An 18,081-nucleotide genomic window follows, 5' to 3' on the forward strand; every position below is an offset into this window, starting at 1 on the left:
GATGGAAAAATCTGAATTGTAGCCATCACTACAGTAAAGGAAAAGGAACAACACCAACCTGATGCTGCCTCTACCAGTGCCAGAATCACCCTGGGAGGCATGCAGAGACCTCTGAGCCACCACCCTTCTGCACTAGCTGCAGCTGCATGGTTACAAGCTATGTGAGATCAAGAGAGAGGAAACAGATCTGGATGCTCCATTTTCTGTCTTCCTGTCTGTTTAGGAGAGGCCTTATTAGCGCAGAGTAAAAGCTCATCTGGTCCTCTTCGGTGAGGTATCTACAAGAAGGCAACCCACCTGGCTAATTCTGCCCCAGCTAGTTTATGGGAGTGTCCTTGTCTGGAAACCAGAGATGGTTCCTGCTCAGTCTACATGAGCTGAGTGGCACAGTCCAAGATCTACCTTGTAGAACGATTGTGGCCTCCTGACTTTTTTGCACTAATAAGTTTGGCTCTGGCTGACAAGTCTGAACAGCTCTGCAAGAAGGACATTAGCAAAAACAGGGAATAAAAGGTATCATTTATACTTTCAGCTTCTATGACGTCCTCTGGCAAGAAGATCCACAGTTTAATTATAAATACAAAGGAGAAAAATTATGTTTATTTGTTTGCTTCAATCCACTGCCTGTTTTTTAATTGGGAAACTTCTTATACTGTGATAAATAGCAAACATACATTCCTTCTTCCCTTCTCCAATGATGTAAGGGACCTCTCACATATCTACCCTCGGTGACCCCTTTTCTAAGCAAAATCATCCCACTCTCTTATTCTCATTTTATGGGAGCCATTTCACAATTTAATTACACATTCTGTGAAAAGCACTATCTTTGTCTTTAAACCTGCTGTGCAATCATTTAATTGGTTGCCCCCTGTTCCCGTGTTATTAGAAATAGTAAATAATCATTCCTTGTTCGTGTCCTATGCACCAGCCTCAGTTCCATAGATCTCTATCACATCCCTCTTCAGCCATCTGTTTTCTGAACTGAGTCCTAGTTTATCGAGTCACTCTTTGTATAGAAGCTATTCCAAATAAAAGATGATCTTTGTCACCGTTCACTACTTCCATTATATCCTTTGTAAGCAGCAATCAGCCAAACTGCATGCAGTAATTTAAGATTTAGATATATTATGGATTTATACAATAGCACAAAAAATTGTTTTTCTACCCCATTTTGTTCTTTTCCTGGTCATTCCATCTGCTCTAGCTGGTGCTCTGGGTTGGTTTGTTTTTTTTTTTGACTGGTGATGAGCACTCATTTGCGTATTTCAGAAAACTATCCACTGCGATTGCCTGATCTCTGTCCCCGAGTGGTAAGAATTAAATTAGAATTCACCTTTTGTGTATTTACTTAACATTATTTTCTCCTTGTATATCACTTTGCATTTCTGAGCACCAACTTTCACCTTACCCAGTCATTCAGTAACATAAAACCTTTCTGCATATTTGCCATTAGCTTTATATTCGACTATCCCAATAATTTTACACTGTTTGCAAACTTCCTTTTAGCATTCTTCTACAGCTGTGCTCTACAGTTAAGGATAATGTCCAAGCGTGGTGTCAAATCCAAACTTCCCTAGCATGCACACCGCGGTCACTAGCTGAGACCTGCATCTTTCTGTAGCAGAAGCTGACAACAAGTTCAATACATCAGTGCATGCCTGACCTCTTGTCCACACCGAGTGGATGGACTGAGTCCAGGAGGAGTTAAATGTGCTGTGCACAGCAGGTATCCTCAGCCAGTCCCTTGCTAGGGGCACTGAATCACAGAAGAAGCTCTGAGGATGAAAAACATGCAGACAGGGGGCTCATGATGCTTACACCTGCGGTTGACATCAGTTCTGGGCTGCGTGATGCACACTTGAAAGGATCAAAGCAAAAAAAAAAAAAGAAACCATCTACGTACATAGGTGGAAAATATTCTTTATGGCATGAAATGAATAACATTTCATGTCAACTTTAAGCTAATGGAGTTTGTGATGCAGCTTCTGAAAAGCTGGTAAATAACCTGGCAATCATTCACAGGCAGATAACAGATGTCCTCTTCAAATTTTCACACATTTCCTAAAACCAAAAACCAAAAGCAAGAGAGTCCAATACCTGGTAAAAGTTCAGTTGCTCTTTGGCATAAGAAACACAGCAGGATTTTCCACTTACACGGGTCTGATCATAAAGGATAAAACCTTCCTCATCCTTTGGCAGTATAGTTAGACAGAAAATAAAATAAAGAATTAACCAGTGACTTGGGTGGCTGTAATAAAGTCTGTTTGCAATTTGAACTACCAAGAGAATCAGCTACCAACACTTCTATGCATTGATCCACAGATAGTGTGGATAAGGATATGTACATTTAGAAGCTTAATAGATGAAAAGAGACACTGCTATTGGCAAGCAGTTTATTCCTCTGCAAGATTCAGCTCAAATGACTCAGTCTGAACAGGATATTGAGCTCCAGTGATACTGAATGAGGCTACAGAAACGGAAATGCAATTTGACACAGCCACATTGCCAATTAAGGATAAAATACAGGAAATATGTCAACTAGTAACAAAGACAGAGGCATTCAGGGTTTCTATATGAAGCTGGTTCCTTTGGACCCACTTAGGAAAACTTTGGAGTTATTCAGGTACATAAAACTGCAACAGAGTCCAGAAGTAAAAGTAAATATAAGAAGAAAGAGGAAGAGATCTGGGACTGCTCACAGTTCTTATCAAATTATAGACACTGTGTGTAACTGAATCAGTTCTCATTAGTAGAGGCAGTCACTGAGACAAATTCCACTCTTGTATACCTGGGACAATCCTACTGAAGCTAGCAATTGTGTTCAGGTAAACTTGGGCTGACAAAGTAGAATTTGAGCTGTCACAGACAATTTCTGAAGCTTGTACATTGCTAAGAGAAAGAGCAAGCAAAATAAAACTGAGCTACTTGATAAAATGATCTCGAAAAAATCCATTGATTTCAAAGAAAAGGATGTAGTTTCCACAACTGAGGGAGACCCACTGTGTCTTGTGCATCCAGTGACCTTGTTAAATACTCCAGTACAATAGTTCAGCAAACAACAAATGCCCTGAAGTGAGAGAAGCCCCTTCATTACGGCTCATGCAGCCAGGTGCTGACATGACCGTTGTCAGGCTCCTAAATGCTGTGGCCGCCAGTACTCCAGCAGAAATGTCTAATTGGTCAATAGGAGCTCTGGGGGGAGAATGCCAACAAGCCTAATAGGCAGCAAGCACCTGGTTCATTGATATAAAAATCAATAGGGGAGCAGCTTAGTCTGAAAGCCTGGGAATACACGGGTGGTCTCCCCATAATGATCTTCCCTATTGGGATCTGCATGTAGGATATATTCTCCTGTAACACAGCAGAGCCAGAAGAATCCATTTGTGAGTCATTAGTGTAATACTGGTTTTAGCCTGCATCCCGTTCCATTGCACTGTGGTGCTGTTCATTGTTTCCCAGTCTGCATGCAGCAAGACCATCTCAGTGGATCGACTTCCTGGAAAGGCACCTGCCATTTAATAAAGACGCTCAATCTGGCTGGAATGTAGTGCTTATGAAGGGTGCCATTCTGAAAGCCCAAAGTACCTGCACTGTTTGTCCCCAGGAAGAGTCCTATGGGGACTTTGAAATGGATCACACAGCCATGCCACCAAGCTTGACCTGAAGCAATGGTTTGTGAAGGTAAAATGGTAAATGGCTCAGTCTGCCAGCAGATTTGCCAGTCACTGCTGATGGAAATGGGGTTTGTGATGTGCATACTCATCCACAGGGAGCTGGATTGAGACCAAAGTCATTTCATGCAGGCCACTGCAGAGCCAAGAGAAGACAGTTTTCAGTCTGTACTGACCTGGCCTGGATCAGAACTACTAGCCTAGAGATGCAAAGCTCTATAGTCTGTTGTTAGTCCCAATGGCCTACAAAAAATAAAAGTACGGCTATTTTATACACATAAATATATAATTTTGTACATATAGAGAGATGGTAGGAAAATTCAGAGGTCATCAATGAAAAGGGAGATCAGGATGCAGTTTTCTTCTGGTCTATGAATATGCAAAACTCCTGATAGGAACAAGTGATTCCTGACCAGCACTATTTACATATGGAGTCACCCAAAACACAGGGCACACGATGTTTTGTTTTACGCTAAGACCTTTCAGCATGCAACCCAGCTGACAGATAACACTTCTGTACAACTAGATAGTGAGAGTTCTTTCATTTCTAGAAAAAATTTCCAGCTCACCCCTAATTATGTTGTATGGAGCAGAATTGTTTTTTATTGTATGCTTTAGATCTGCTATTTGTTCCGAATCCACTGTAAAGTTGTTTCTAAGCTTAAAAAATTAGCAGATGAGCTTTCAGACTCCATCTAGAACCCACCAAGATGCACATTCTAAGGACAATGTACTCCTAAAAGATGAGAACCAGGAGAGAGGTTCTTGAACAGAGCTGTAGGTAGTACCCAGGACTTGGCTGCGTTATTGTGACTGTTTCACAGTTAATAGCACTTTTGTTTTTAGCCACTTTTCAAGCGCCATGTAAATATCATTTTTAATTTGACCTATCATGGTTTTCCAGAGCACAATTACATCTTCCATTTTTAAAAATAATTTCATGCTATGCTCAGACTTAAAACTCACACTGACACGTTATCGAAGAGACTGCATTTCCTTCTTGCTGACTTTGACAAAATGATCTTCTCAAAACTGTTCAGAACACCTCAAAACTACCAGCTGTTTTTGCTGTTTCTGCAGCTGCATCAAACCTCCCTCTTTGTGCCCCAGCAGTGACTTTCCCTCTGGCATTGCTCCTTGTGTCACCAGGGATGGTCCTCCCGAGTTGGTTTTCCTTTCCTGCCATGTCTCTGTACTTCAGGGGCGGCTGAGGAACGAGTCATGGCTACAGAGGGATATCCTGAAGTTTCTTAAAATGAAGCCTACTGTGAACTCCTGAATAACTGAGGAGAAACAAAGGTAAAGCCAATAAATAGGAAAGAGTTCAAAGGGCGAGAACACAGGCATCAATTCCTTCCACGTCATGCTTTAATATTCAGTCTTTGTTCAGGCAACTCCTAATCCTTCTTAGGGAGCGTGATGCTTGGTACCTTTAACCTCATTATGTAGGGAGGGGATTATGAAAATTTGATGTGTGTGAGCCCATCTGAGTGCTCTTTGCTAGCTAAAACATCACAGGGGACCTGACAGAGAGAGCAGGGTACTGCAGTGGGGTAGGAAAGGCCAGGGAGCTCAGGATATAGATCTGTGTAAAACAAGGCTTTTTTAGTTCTACTACCTATAGGAAAACTTGTTTTGTTTTTACTATTAATTAATAATAAATTATCTCCAAGCTGCAACCTATGCTCAAACCCATCTGCACAGTATGGATGCCTTTTTCCACACCCACTTCCACTACTGCTAGCCATTCACATTGGCTTTGAGACATTGCATTATGAATAAAATAGGAAAGCTGTGAGAAGAAAATGCATCTTACTTGTGCATCTAGGTAATTCATGAAATGAGACTGGGGAAACTATTTTTGTTGCCTGTAATACTCCAGTTAATTGGACAACTGCTGTGCCAGAAAACCTTTCCCCTCCTACAGCAAGTAAAATTTATACTGGTGATTGGTAACAAGAACATCTTGATAAAATGGCTGAATTTATTCTATACCTATAAATGAAAAGAGTTCTTAACAAAGGGGGGTAACTGATATGCTCAGTAAATCAAGGATAAAAGGACACAGGTTCTATTGAAGATTTTTCCCCTCGTCTTTTCTTTTTAAACCTTTTGATGAGGTGCCCTGTTGCTCAGAGATGAGCTTCCACTGAAGTACTTTTGGAATTATCTCAAAGAGAAACAGATCATTTAAATGAGTTAAAGCCCCCAAAACAGATCCACTATCTCCAACCTTCGGTTCATTTTTTATATTAAGAATTTTACGAAATTTATAAAATAACTTCACTACTGAAACAGGGGCTTATAAGAGAAAGAAGTCTCATTCTTTTTTTCCTGCTTCCTTCTGAACAGGTGAAGGATGATACATTTAGAATAAAGATGAAAGCAAATATGTAGAAGAGAGGGAATATTCTGATAAAGTTGTATTTATCACCTTGAGTGTTTAGAAAACACCTACAGCCATTGATTCTTTAAATTCTTCCAGACCTACCTGGGACTGTGGACCTTCAGGGAAAATTCAACTGAAGATAAGATAAGGTGCTCCTTTCTAGCTACTTCTTTTTTTTTTCGTTTAGACAACACAGAGAATTTTAAAGGTATAGGACAGGAGAGCAGGCTTTTTTTTTTTTTTTTTTTTTTTTTAATATAGATGGAAAGATTGTTTTTTCTCTCCTGTATGTTTTCTTCAGGGACCGAGAGCTATTGCATGTGCCAGAAGGAAGCCAGTCATGGCTGGAATACTCAACAGACTGGATCTGTAAGTTCTCTATGACCTCTATAGGTAAAACAAAATTATGGTTTTCCTCATTTCATAGCAGGGTAAATTGGTCATTTTACTCACTGGGTAGGCATGGGGCAGACTATGACTGGCCTGAGACTGTGTGCGATTGTACTGAGAGATTATCTGTTACAAAATTTGTTATACATTTGCCATGCATTTGCGTAGGTTTATAGCAATATCATATATACTTATTTTTACTAAGTGTTTGAGCAATTGTTTATGTGCTTTACAGGTGCTGACCTTTAGTCCAATATGCTGGCATGTATGTTGGAAGCAATTTGTACTCCTGCAGTAGAGAAAGCATTATATTAAGAAATTCTGGCATACTAGACAAAATTATGGATGTACAGACCCAGAGTAAGGGGTCTGTGCACTATCCTTAAGTGCACAGATTCACACTGAGCTCAGTGAGGATTTATATACATGAGCACTTACACAAGGATATATTTGAAAGGCAATTTTGATGCAATGTCAACAAAAGATGCAAATGATTACAGATGTACAGAATTTAAATCCATCTTGGAAAGTTTTAGGGAATCCAAGCGACATCCCAAAAGCTGAAAAATCTTGTAGTAAGAGTTCATCTCTCCTGTTGTTTCCATCTTTTCCTGTACTGTGTAATTCAGGGATCAGCTTGTATGGGATCTACTAATATAGTCAAGGAATAGAAAAATGTCAAAATGAATTCTTTCATTTTGGTGATGAAGTGCTAGCTTTGCTTGCCGGCATGCAGGGTTCAATAAAAGTAGACAGGTCTTCAAAAAATAGCAGCATAAATAGATGAACTCTTTAAAGTAATATAAGTTCTGTCATCTAGATGTGAAATATAGACCTAAGTGTCCGTTGAAGTAAAGGCTGACCGCACTTTCCACAGATAAGTGTTAAAGTTTTCTCAGTGTCTTGGCCAGAGAAATGTTTTAACTACATATCTCCTTGCCACAATAAACAGAATGAAAGCATTTGAAGTTAAACACATTTTTCAAAGGAAGAAAACAAAGCATCCATAAAGAAACACAGGCATATCACAGGATGAGGTGTCTAGGTAGCTACTGTTTTCAAGAAGGTTGCAATTAGCTGTGCAATGGAGAAGGTGAACTGAGTTGTATTTCAATAGTATCTGTAACGATTTCAGTGGCTAGAAAGCTGATAGGTATGTGCAGGGGGTTGGTTTCAAGATTTCCTTGTGAGACAGAAGGTCAGGATTCCTGTGGTCTCCTGTCATATTTAATTCATATTCTCTGGCCTTCTTCAACACATTTATTGAATTACAGGAATAAAATTCAATGAACCAAAAACAAAGAAGAGAGGACGGGGCAAATCCTGATTTCTTTTACATCCCTATAGCAAAAAAGACTTCAGTGGGCTTGTAAGAGAGCATCTGAAAGCAGAATTTGGAAGGAGGGAGAGGTGCAAGTTAGTATAACCCTTCTCATCACCCCCGTAATTGAATCCAAATAATTTTTTGCAAGGAGTGAATATTTGCGTGTGGGAGTAAGGATCCAATTTCTACCAGTTGAGAATCTCCCTGTCTCCTTTTTAAGGGTAATCTTTGTGTAGTCCCTGTGTGTTTTTATCAGACTCCTTCTTGCCACAAATGAAATGGCAGCAGACTGGCTTTTCAAAACCATTCTTCAGAAAAACATCACTGGCAATTCGTCACATGAGTACTAAGGGGTAATCCTCAAATATTTAAAAACTACCAGCTTCGGGGAAGTGCCCTATTGGCCCTATTAGCATGTTTATAATGATGGTTCCCTGCAATCATTTTAATTAATGAATACAAGCCCTTAACCCCCCTTCACAAGTGAGATGCAATAAGCACAGGGGTTACAAAAGGCCTGCAGTGGGGACTCTACTGCTGGAGCATATGAGGAGGAGCTCTAGACCTGCTCTGTGATTTTGGGGAATAAGACTTTGTTGTGTCTCCTATGCTCCTGTTATCCTACTTTTATCGTTCTGTAGGCTGCTTCCAAGAACTGGGCTGTTGTGGGTATAATAGCGGGTCACTCCGATTTCTCAGCTACCTCTTCAGACAAATCTACAAACAGCATCTGCAGTTAAAATAGTACAATGCCCTCGTCCCACAGTTAAAATAATGCAATATCCCAGTGTGAACACAGTTGTATCAAAACCTCATACATACAATCTGTACTGATACCCAATAACATCTTTACACCAGTGTAATTTGTTTTTAGAGCCAGGTATGTGTAAATCTGGTTGTTGAGCCTGACCCAATATATTCATCTAAAATAAAGAAGATATAAAAGGCTTTGAAATTCTATCCAAAACTGCAAGCTCACCAATATTTAGCATTGGCATTTGAATTTTTGGAAATGTCAAAGCTAATAAATAATGTATTATTTTTTGAGCTACAATGTACCTTTTTATTTTAACACTTGAATCTGCTTAGCTTCCAAAAAATGAAGAGCTCTGCACACGTACATTTCAACCTATGGGATGGCTGCCTTTCCGCTTAATACGTTTAATAAAGGTGACCAGATGCTTTGTATTTTTAATGGTTTGTTCTGCATCCCAACAAGATGTCCCTGTTTTGGCTGTGATAGCAGATGATTCATTCTGAAACCCAGCCCAGCTGCCCTGACACAGCCGAGGCAGGGCACAGTTAAAAGACAAGCCATCTGTGCAAGACAAGTGGTCTGGAGGAGTGCTTTGTCAGGAAGAGACTGTGATTTCTTGGTCACTGTGTTTTTTAGCCAGCCAGTACCCCAAACGTCCTATGGGTCGAATCTCTGCCTTTGCAGTTGTGTCCCACATGCCATTATGCCCTCTTACTTTCCCCTTACTTAGAAACCCTTTACCCTGCTCTGCTATATAAGTTCCTGTGTTTCTGTGAAGTGTAAAATGTTGATCCCACTTTCATTCTTTCCAACCGCATGTCAAAACTTCTGACCTCAGAGCTGCATCAGCCAAGCCTCACGCTAGAAGAAGCAAGAGGGATTCATTTATGGCTTTTCTGAATAATTACCTCTGCCCAGTTCTATATTAGCATCTCTCTATTGTCAGTGCTGCCAAAAGAGACATCCTGCATTCAGGAACAGACACTGCATTGCTTGTAGGCTGGCTGAATTCAAGGGCAAAACTCTACCGCAGGCTGCGCTCCCCATCGCCTCACCAAGAGGCAGGCATGCACACCTGAAGGCAAAGCCTGATCTTGAGCATCACTGAGATAAACCACTTCAAGCCTTGAGAGGGTTCTGGCCCCATGGCATCTTTCCCACGACCTGCAGCCTGTGTCAGGAAGCAGCGCTGACACCTTTTCCCTGCCCAGGTGGTGGAGCATAGGGCGTACGGCGTACGGCTAGAGTGGCTCGTCAGGACACTGCTGTTCTGGGGTGGGAAGCAAAGGTTCCTGTCAAGTTTTCTTTACTGCATGTGTTCTCCAGCATTTGAAAGAACTATTGCAACTCAAGTCATCTGGCATGCATACAAATGACAAATACGCTTCAGAGGCAATAAATTAGCAATTTAAAGGCTTTACTTCCCCTCATGGACTAATTGCCAGAGATTATAGTATATTATGAGAGAGCAATGATACTAATGCCTAAATATGCTTCACTGATTATAGAGCTATCCTCAATAACCAAGCTGTTTAAATGTCAATGCAAGAAAGCTCTTTATTATGAGATTAAATATTATTTTGAAGCAATGCAATAGGATCTTCCCAGGCTTCACAGCTGCAATAACACTGTCTTGGAGCTACATATATTGGACAAATGATGAGTTTTTTTACATGTGTACTGTAAAGGGTCCCAAAATATTCTTGTGCTGCAAACTTGAGCTGCATTCTTTATAAGAAAGAGGGTCTTGGTATCTTTTTGTTTTGCATTTGCTACTTATATGCTGCTGTCTTCATCTTTTTCTCTACTTTATATTAATACTTACGTATCACTGGTGTACAGACAAGATAAATTCTTGTTTTCTATTAGTGTAAATGAGTGGGGAATCAAACCTCAAAGCTCTTTTCTTCTTTTTTTTTTTCTTTTTTTTTATTTTAAAAAACCATCTCTAAGTACTGCTGCCCTGCATGCTTTTGCCAGTCCTACACCTCATGTCTAAATAAATATGTTTATACCCAGCATTGAGAGAACTCCTGGAAATTAGGTGGAAGCTCCTGTTTTCAGGTTCAGCTTTTGACATGAAGCAGAGAACAAAAATGACTCTAAACCATAACCCCACTTCTGCTGTTCTGGAGATGGCAGTTGGTGATCACAAGCTGAGGTGTAGATTTAGAAGGGAGGGAGGCTAAACAGGATTTAGCATCCCACTCATTACATATAGGGCTCCACACATGTGATCTTGTCACACAGTTGCACATCCTTCCCATATAGATGACAGCAGCATGTACCCTTGCAAAATACAGCAACCTTTTTCCAAGAAAACCCAAAGCACTGCAGTAGGCACTGATGGTATCTAGATCGGGCATGCCATACCCCTTCTGTTGGTTCTAAAGCTACCTGATATGATGTTCACTGTGTGTCATAAAAGCAAAGCAGAAGAGCTACAGCATAGTCAAAGATCAGGCCTCTAGTATTTTAAGATATGTATTCATTTCATTTTGAAGCTAACTTAAAACAAGAGGGTAAAACACATCTAGGAGATGCGCATTTTAGTTGGCTGCTAAATATCAGTGGAAACTCTTGTTTGTTCTATCAGCTCATGATCTGCCTTCTTTCTGTTTCACCGTGGCTGATTTCTTCAGCCATTCTATATTTCGTCTATAAAATATAAAGCTTGTTTACCTCAGAATGTCTGAGGCTCTTTCTGATGCTCAGGTAAAAGACACCTGCCAATATACTCAGAAAAGACATAAATTGCTCTATCATTTGTAACATTAAAAAAAATCTTCATCTATTAAAAACACAGCGTGACTGACAATGAACATGCTGAAAGGCCAAGAGAATTCTTTTTCTGCTCTTCCAGGCAGACAATAATCTGACACCTTTTTTGTTATGTCTTGACTTAGAATGTAAGACAGGGAACCAAGTCTTTATACTTACAACAGTCATAAACTTACAATACTGATGTTAAGTAAGTAAGCAGAAGTAATAGGTTGACACTGTTCAAAGGAGAATTATGTGGACTTACAGTAAAATGGGGAAAAATTACCTGCATCTGGCCACTTTTATGCAAATATTATTTGAAATTAGATTAAAATCCTCTTTACTTTTTAGCAGGCACCTTATGAAATGCTCCATTGTTCTCAGCCCTCACTTACCATGTATCCTGGTGCACACGTACACTTTCCTGTGATGCTGTCGCAATCTGCACCGTTCTGGCACGAGCAGGTCAGCTGGCAGCCTTCGCCGTAGTACCCAGGGGGACAGGTTTCATTGCAGTAGAGTCCAGCCCAGCCAGCTTTGCAGCTACATTCTCCAGACAATGGATGGCAGCTAATGAAGACAGACAGACGTTAACAAGATGTGGACGGGAAGGAAAAATACTGTCCATTAACTGCAGGAATATCTCAGTTAAACATTTCAAATGCAATGCCAGCAAGAGTCACACTAAGAACAGAACAAAGCTGAGAACTGTCTGGGACGGTGAACATAAGCCACCAAATAAGTCAGGAAATGTATAGGGAATATGGAACCAAATACCATACTGTGGTGTCACTTGCAAACATTTGGGAACTCTCACAGAACTGGTAATTTTAAGCCCATTATATTTAAAAATATAATTTCTTTTCTGTTCTCAGATCAGAAAATATCTTTCTGTTCTCAGATCAACGTGACCTGGGTTGTTGACATTAACCACACGAGGATTAAGCCCTGTATGTGCCATACCATTTAGGTGTAATACAGCCAGTTAAAGATGTTCAAGGTTAGGAGTGATTCCCTCGGGTCCTGTCACTGTCCGCAGAGAGCAGAGCTCAGCGCCTGCCCCTTTGCTCCCCTCGTGAGGGAGCTGCAGGCCGCCATGAGGCCTCCCCTCAGCCTCCTCTTCTCTTTGCTTCATAGAATCTATTCATTTTCCTTTATGGTTATTTATTGCTACGGTTTAATATTGCGGACATGACTGAATAGATTTCTTACACCTATAAAATTAATATCCTATATGTTAATTTTCAAGGTAGCCTCATAAAATGTAATTTCCAAGTATGTTTCTGGCAATTACTGGTAGGAGAGGTTAGTCACATACTGTTGTGACTAAGAATGATCAAATTTTGTGAGTGTCATGTGTTTCGTCATAAATAGCGTTTGACTGAGTAATTAAAACAATTCATCAGCTTAACAAACTACTATCCATGAAATTCTTCTGACAAAGCAGTCCCTGAAATTATGGTCGTTCACACAGCACCTCTTAACATTTAGATGAAAATAATAAAAGCTCGTTTTTTTCCCCTCTGAGTCTATTAATCATTACCTAATAGGAGCAGAAAGCTAAACATTAAAGACACATTTTAGAGTGGATTTTTTGTTTCTTTGTTTTCACTACTACCACACGTATCATGCGCTTCCATGAGAACTGCATCCGTTGGCTAAATTAAATCTTCAAATGTAATGTATGCTCATGGCAGTTTGAATCAGTCTATGACAATTCAATTGAAAATACTACACTCAGTAAGAATTTCTACTCCCAGGTTGGCTCCTTCATCAAAACAGACAGCTTTTTTTCATGGGATGCAGGCTATTTATTAAGAAATAAAACCAGCTAGAACCAAGTAGGTTTTGCAGAAGTCTGGGGGAGAAAGGGGCATAAAATCCACAACAAGGCCCAGTAAAAGGTTGAGACAATGTTCTGTGCACCGCCCCCCTGCCAAGTTGCCTTCTGCTTCTTCGTGAGGCTTTGAGCTAGGAAAAGCCCAATGCAGATGTGGGTCCCTGCATCCATGTAATCTGCCCCATGAAGCAAGACTGGGTTTATCATTAGCCTTAGCATATTGGACTTTTCTTCTTCTCCTAGGCCAAGCACTTGTATTTCTTCAGGGCTTTGAAATACACATCGTTTGCTGTCTTACAGAGTGCTTTGAACTCTTTAAACACTTTAAATTGCAGAGTTATGGTACCCACAACAACAGTTGCAGGTAAGAAGCAACAGCTGGAGAACAAACTATATAGCAGGGTAAAGAAATCTTTTCCTTGACGGTAGCAGAATAAACGTTTCCCAAGCTTTTGGCAAACCAAACATTAAGACACACCATAGTCTTATGGTAGCGTAGCATGCAAAAAGACCCCAAAGCTATGTAGCTAGCTCCGCATGTAATGAGGTTGCAGGCTGTGTCCAGCCTGGGGACATGGGAGAGTTGTCTCAGATAGGAGCAATACAGAGCCCTGAATCACAAACACCCCTCTGACAATTAAGGTGCCCTGATACAGTGTTAACTCGAAGATGTCTGCAATTTAAATGCTTACCCAAAATTCATAAGACAGCTGTTCTCTTCCTGATTCTGCCAGTGAATCTTGGCCATATAAATGATCCCTTCTGTATTTCATCTTTTCCACCTGTAAAATGATACTTTTCCTCCTCTGCAGATCTTTAAGACCTGCAGCTGATGTCACTAAATAGTCCTAGATTTTTATTATTATTATTAATATTTTTATATTCTGGTAAGTGTGAACTATTCCATTAAATTCATCAGAATTATTCACTAAATATATTGCAGCTCACAATGTAGAAGCAGTACATGTATGTGTGTATGTGTGAGTTAGGAACGTTTCTCTTATTATATGGGCATCCTGTAAACCTTCACTGTGTTTAAGCTACATACCCTGACATATAACTATAGCTAGGAAATTCATCTGTCATCCATCCAACCACCTATGCATCCAGTGTATCCAGTGAACTAAATGCTAGCTGCACTGAAGTTGAAAAATTTGAGGCAATTAATGGTAAAGTTGTTAAAACAAGGAATAGGAAATATAGTTAGAAATGTGAATTATTTGTATAATTCTTCCCTTTCTGTTCTGAATGTACCTTTCATGGCCCATATAACTTTTCAAGGCAATAGAAAGGTAGCATATGTAAGGCACTTCTCCATGCCACCAATAAACTGAAATTAAGAAATACAAACAGTTCCTCTGGAAAAGGATCTCTTAATGGATGGGCAGGAGAGCCTGGGGTTTTAGAAAGGATCCCAGAACGCAAACCCACTAACATCTGCTTTCAAACCACTTGATGAGAGCAGGAAGGAAACCTTAGTCTTGAAAGAATTTGGCAGTGTTAAGCATTAGTATTTGCATTGAATCTTAACAACCTTTATTTCTCCAAATCTCTTGGATAACAGTAAGGAATAGTGTAAAAAACCTAGAATGAGTGCAAGCAGCCAAGTGTTCCTCTGGCACTGGGCCAAGCAGAGGTGGAAACTGGAATCTGTCCACAGCACACAACATGGCAGGAGAAAGAAATTGTTCCATGGCTCTTGCTGCAGTTTGGAAGCTACCATAGGCTCCTTGGCTTTTGAGCCACATTAACAGTATTGAAAGATTTTTGATACTGTTTTGATACTAGCTGAACTGAAAAAAAAAGAAAGTATTTTTTGATGTTTGCATTTTTTAAGCATCTAATTTTGAGGAAACCTGTTTTCTTTCGCTCCAGGTAATTTAACTTTCTAAAGGCAAATTGGGAAAATAAATGCTTTAGACAGCACAGTCTGTTCCAGTTCCTGAATTTGTTCTCCACACATCTTTCAGTCAAAACAAATTCTTCCCAGTGAATTTTCCGACTTTCTGTTTATACACTAGCACCAGTTATCTCATCTTAATAAATAGCTCTAATTCTTACTTAACGGTATTTGCTCTCTCTTGATGTCCATTCTACATCCAGTCTCCCTTACTAAATGCTCTCTTCCTTTTGAAGAAGTAGCTGCAATGAGACTGCAGGGCCACTACTTCAGTCCAGTACACCTTCAAAGCCAGCCTCATTCAAGTACATTCTTGATTTAGTTCAAGGCAAAACTTCATGTAAGGTCTGTGGGATTTGGTCCTTCTAAACTTTTCAACATTGTGGCGATAATTAGAGCCTCTGGAGGTCTATCCATTCCATTAGACTTTGTCATGGTAGCTGAGCTGCAGGTAGAAAAGTGTCAGGGCTTAAAAGGTCATTGTGTCTTGCTTCCCTTCTCACGTCTCTGACCTTGGAAAGACACTAGTAAAGGCTATGGGTCCACATGGTGACTCCACACCAGTGGTCAAGACAGCTGGGTGGCTCAGACTGTTCCACCTATTGATCTCCTCCTCTACTTTCAGAAAAGCATGCCCTTCTGACTACTGTGGACTGTTTCAACATGTGTTTCTTGCACAAGGAAGTTTTTCCCAGTTTTATCCTTCCCTGTGGAAGGACAGTCCAAGTCACCAGTGCAGTATAAATTACCTAATTCTGGAGTCATTCAAAAGTCACACATACAATGTGCCTTTCAGAGGGCTTTGATGCAGAAATTATTGGATGATGTTCTTCAGCCGTTGCTATGCAAGAGGTCAGAGTAGATGATCAGACTGGTCTCTTCAGACATTAAAATAGATAGATCTATGAAAATAGGAGAGCTGAATGTGTATTTCTTAATGTTCCTCTCTAACTTGCTCCTCAAAGCCCCCAGAACTTACTGTTCCAGCCAGCTTTCCAATAACCAGACCAAATGAGTCAAAATAACTGACAGAAATAAGCAAGCTTCCCTCACCACCTTTCAGGTGTTTATAAAATTCTCCTACACACTTAGGTATCACTAGATGTAGTCAACAGTTTAAATGGCTTCTGGGAAAAATGGAATATATGGCTGTCGATAAATTAATCACTTTGGAAGACTATGGTTGTAGTAATGACAGGAACTCAGGGGAGGAGGTGGGTGGGAAGAGAAGCGTGTTGCATGGGACAGGCTAAACAATCAGTAAAAAGATTTGCTCAGAATACGGAGTGCCTTTAGAGAAGGTCATTTTCCATCAGCTCTGACACTCCTTGGCTCAGAAATTGACAGTGCTCTGAGGAGCTCATTGAAAAGTGGAAAGCCGAAATACCATGGATGAATGAAAGAACATTTACAGATCTACAGCTTGCTGATATCTCTTTGTTCCATAACAGCAGTGATAAGATGCAGGAAAAAGGGAGATTTTATCAATGGAGAGACTAGACTCATTTATTAAGGGAACAGAGATACCATCTTAGCAGAGGATGCTGCAAGTGAAACTGATGAAGGAGTGATGGGAGGGAAGGCATAACAAGTATCTGTCAGAGAGCAGCCATGCACAGGGCAGGTACATGGTGTGTAAGAATAACCACACGTCTAGAAAAAAGCTGGGAGAGGATTCAATCCTCCATCTGTCTGAGCCCTCTCATCCTTGAGACCTCACCTTCCTTCACAGGTGGATGGCGCTAGGCTGTTCCTTCAGGGAAGATCTTCTGGTAACCCCCTAGAGCATCTCCTGGCCAGTCCTTTTTAATGACCCTGATGAAGTCTTGCACCCTCAAACCCCCAATCTTCCCACACGTAAGAGACTCTTGATGAATCAAGCAGTTATCTGAGAAACAGAAGCCAAACTCATTCTTGCCCATGGCCTGCAGACCTTCCACTGTGTTTACAACTTTCTGGGAAAAAGGGCACAAAAACAGATTTCTGCAGGCTCGGATATGAGGGGGGAAGACACAGTGTCAACTACTGGCTGAGAGCTTAGTCTCACCCTACCATACACATGAAAAAGAGCTTTCAGTGAGGAGCAATTTGCTGTGTGTTTACTGCAGGTTTAAGTCGTGCATACTGGCAAAAAACTGTGTTATGCAAGAGTTTACAACTTAGCTCTGTCTGCGGTAATTCTTGAGTCATCACCTGTCCTCAATACAACACAACATTAACCTTTTGTGTGTATTGCTCAGCTCATGCCTCAGGGATGTTACTTTTTGCAGTGGTATCATGATATACAAAACACTCAGAAGGGACAGAAGCCTGTTGTTTGGAGCTCCCCTTGAGGTGCCGAGCACTTTGGATCCTCGCTGTCAAACCCTCCAGAGCTAGCAGCTGTCTTTCTGTAGAGGACTCATATGATCAGCATTACAAGGCTTTTTAAGTGATCCACTGTGAGCTCCGACTTTCGGTGAAGCAAAGCCTCTCCACTCACAGTTGAACTTGAATTTACAAGAAAGATCACCTGTTTATTTCCAAGACTGAGACAAATAGAATCTATCTCAAGCACACAAACAGATTTGCCTGAAGTGTTTGTGTGTGTGTGTGCATGCACAAATTAGGCGGTATTGCTTGCATACATAATTGAGGAGAGTGTTTATATTTTATCAAGCTGCAACATTGCCAGGTAGGTTTGTCATCATCAGCAAGACAGTCGGTCTCCACCTGTCTGGTTTAAAATTGAAGAATGTTCGTATCAAGGGCATGTTTGCTTGGGCATCAGTTATCCTCACCTCCCTCTGAAGCCTACACAATCCTGGATTGGCTGTGAATGCTTAACAGTAATGGACAAAAAAGAGAGGAAATCAGGTGGGAGCTGAGGGGCCCTGCAGACATGGAAGAGAAATGTGGGCACCCCAGGCCTTCAGAAAAGCTCATGCCAGGGCGTTTTTGCTGTCCAGGCTGCCTTTACTGTACAGGAACCTCCAAATAGCAATTCTAACAGTCAGGAGATACAAAAAATAGCAAACAGGATAACAGAGAAGAGTCTTAAATTCTTC

General features: G+C 40.6%; 1 protein-coding gene across 3 annotated transcripts in view; it reads right to left on the minus strand.

Annotated features, from left to right (window-relative positions):
- MEGF11 (multiple EGF like domains 11) overlaps positions 1 to 18,081 on the minus strand; it is a 286,501-nt gene that overhangs the window by 65,239 nt on the left and 203,181 nt on the right. For all 3 annotated transcript variants that reach the window (XR_005823454.1, XM_040570532.1, XM_040570531.1), the window contains exon 13: positions 11,690 to 11,864. Coding sequence is in view for 2 of the 3 variants with exons in the window: in XM_040570532.1 (XP_040426466.1) it covers positions 11,690 to 11,864 (175 nt within the window). In the remaining variant the exon portion in view is untranslated. The remainder of the gene's footprint in view (positions 1 to 11,689; positions 11,865 to 18,081) is intronic.

This window comes from Cygnus olor, chromosome 11 (assembly GCF_009769625.2).
Source record: "Cygnus olor isolate bCygOlo1 chromosome 11, bCygOlo1.pri.v2, whole genome shotgun sequence".
Taxonomy (NCBI): Eukaryota; Metazoa; Chordata; class Aves; order Anseriformes; family Anatidae; genus Cygnus; species Cygnus olor.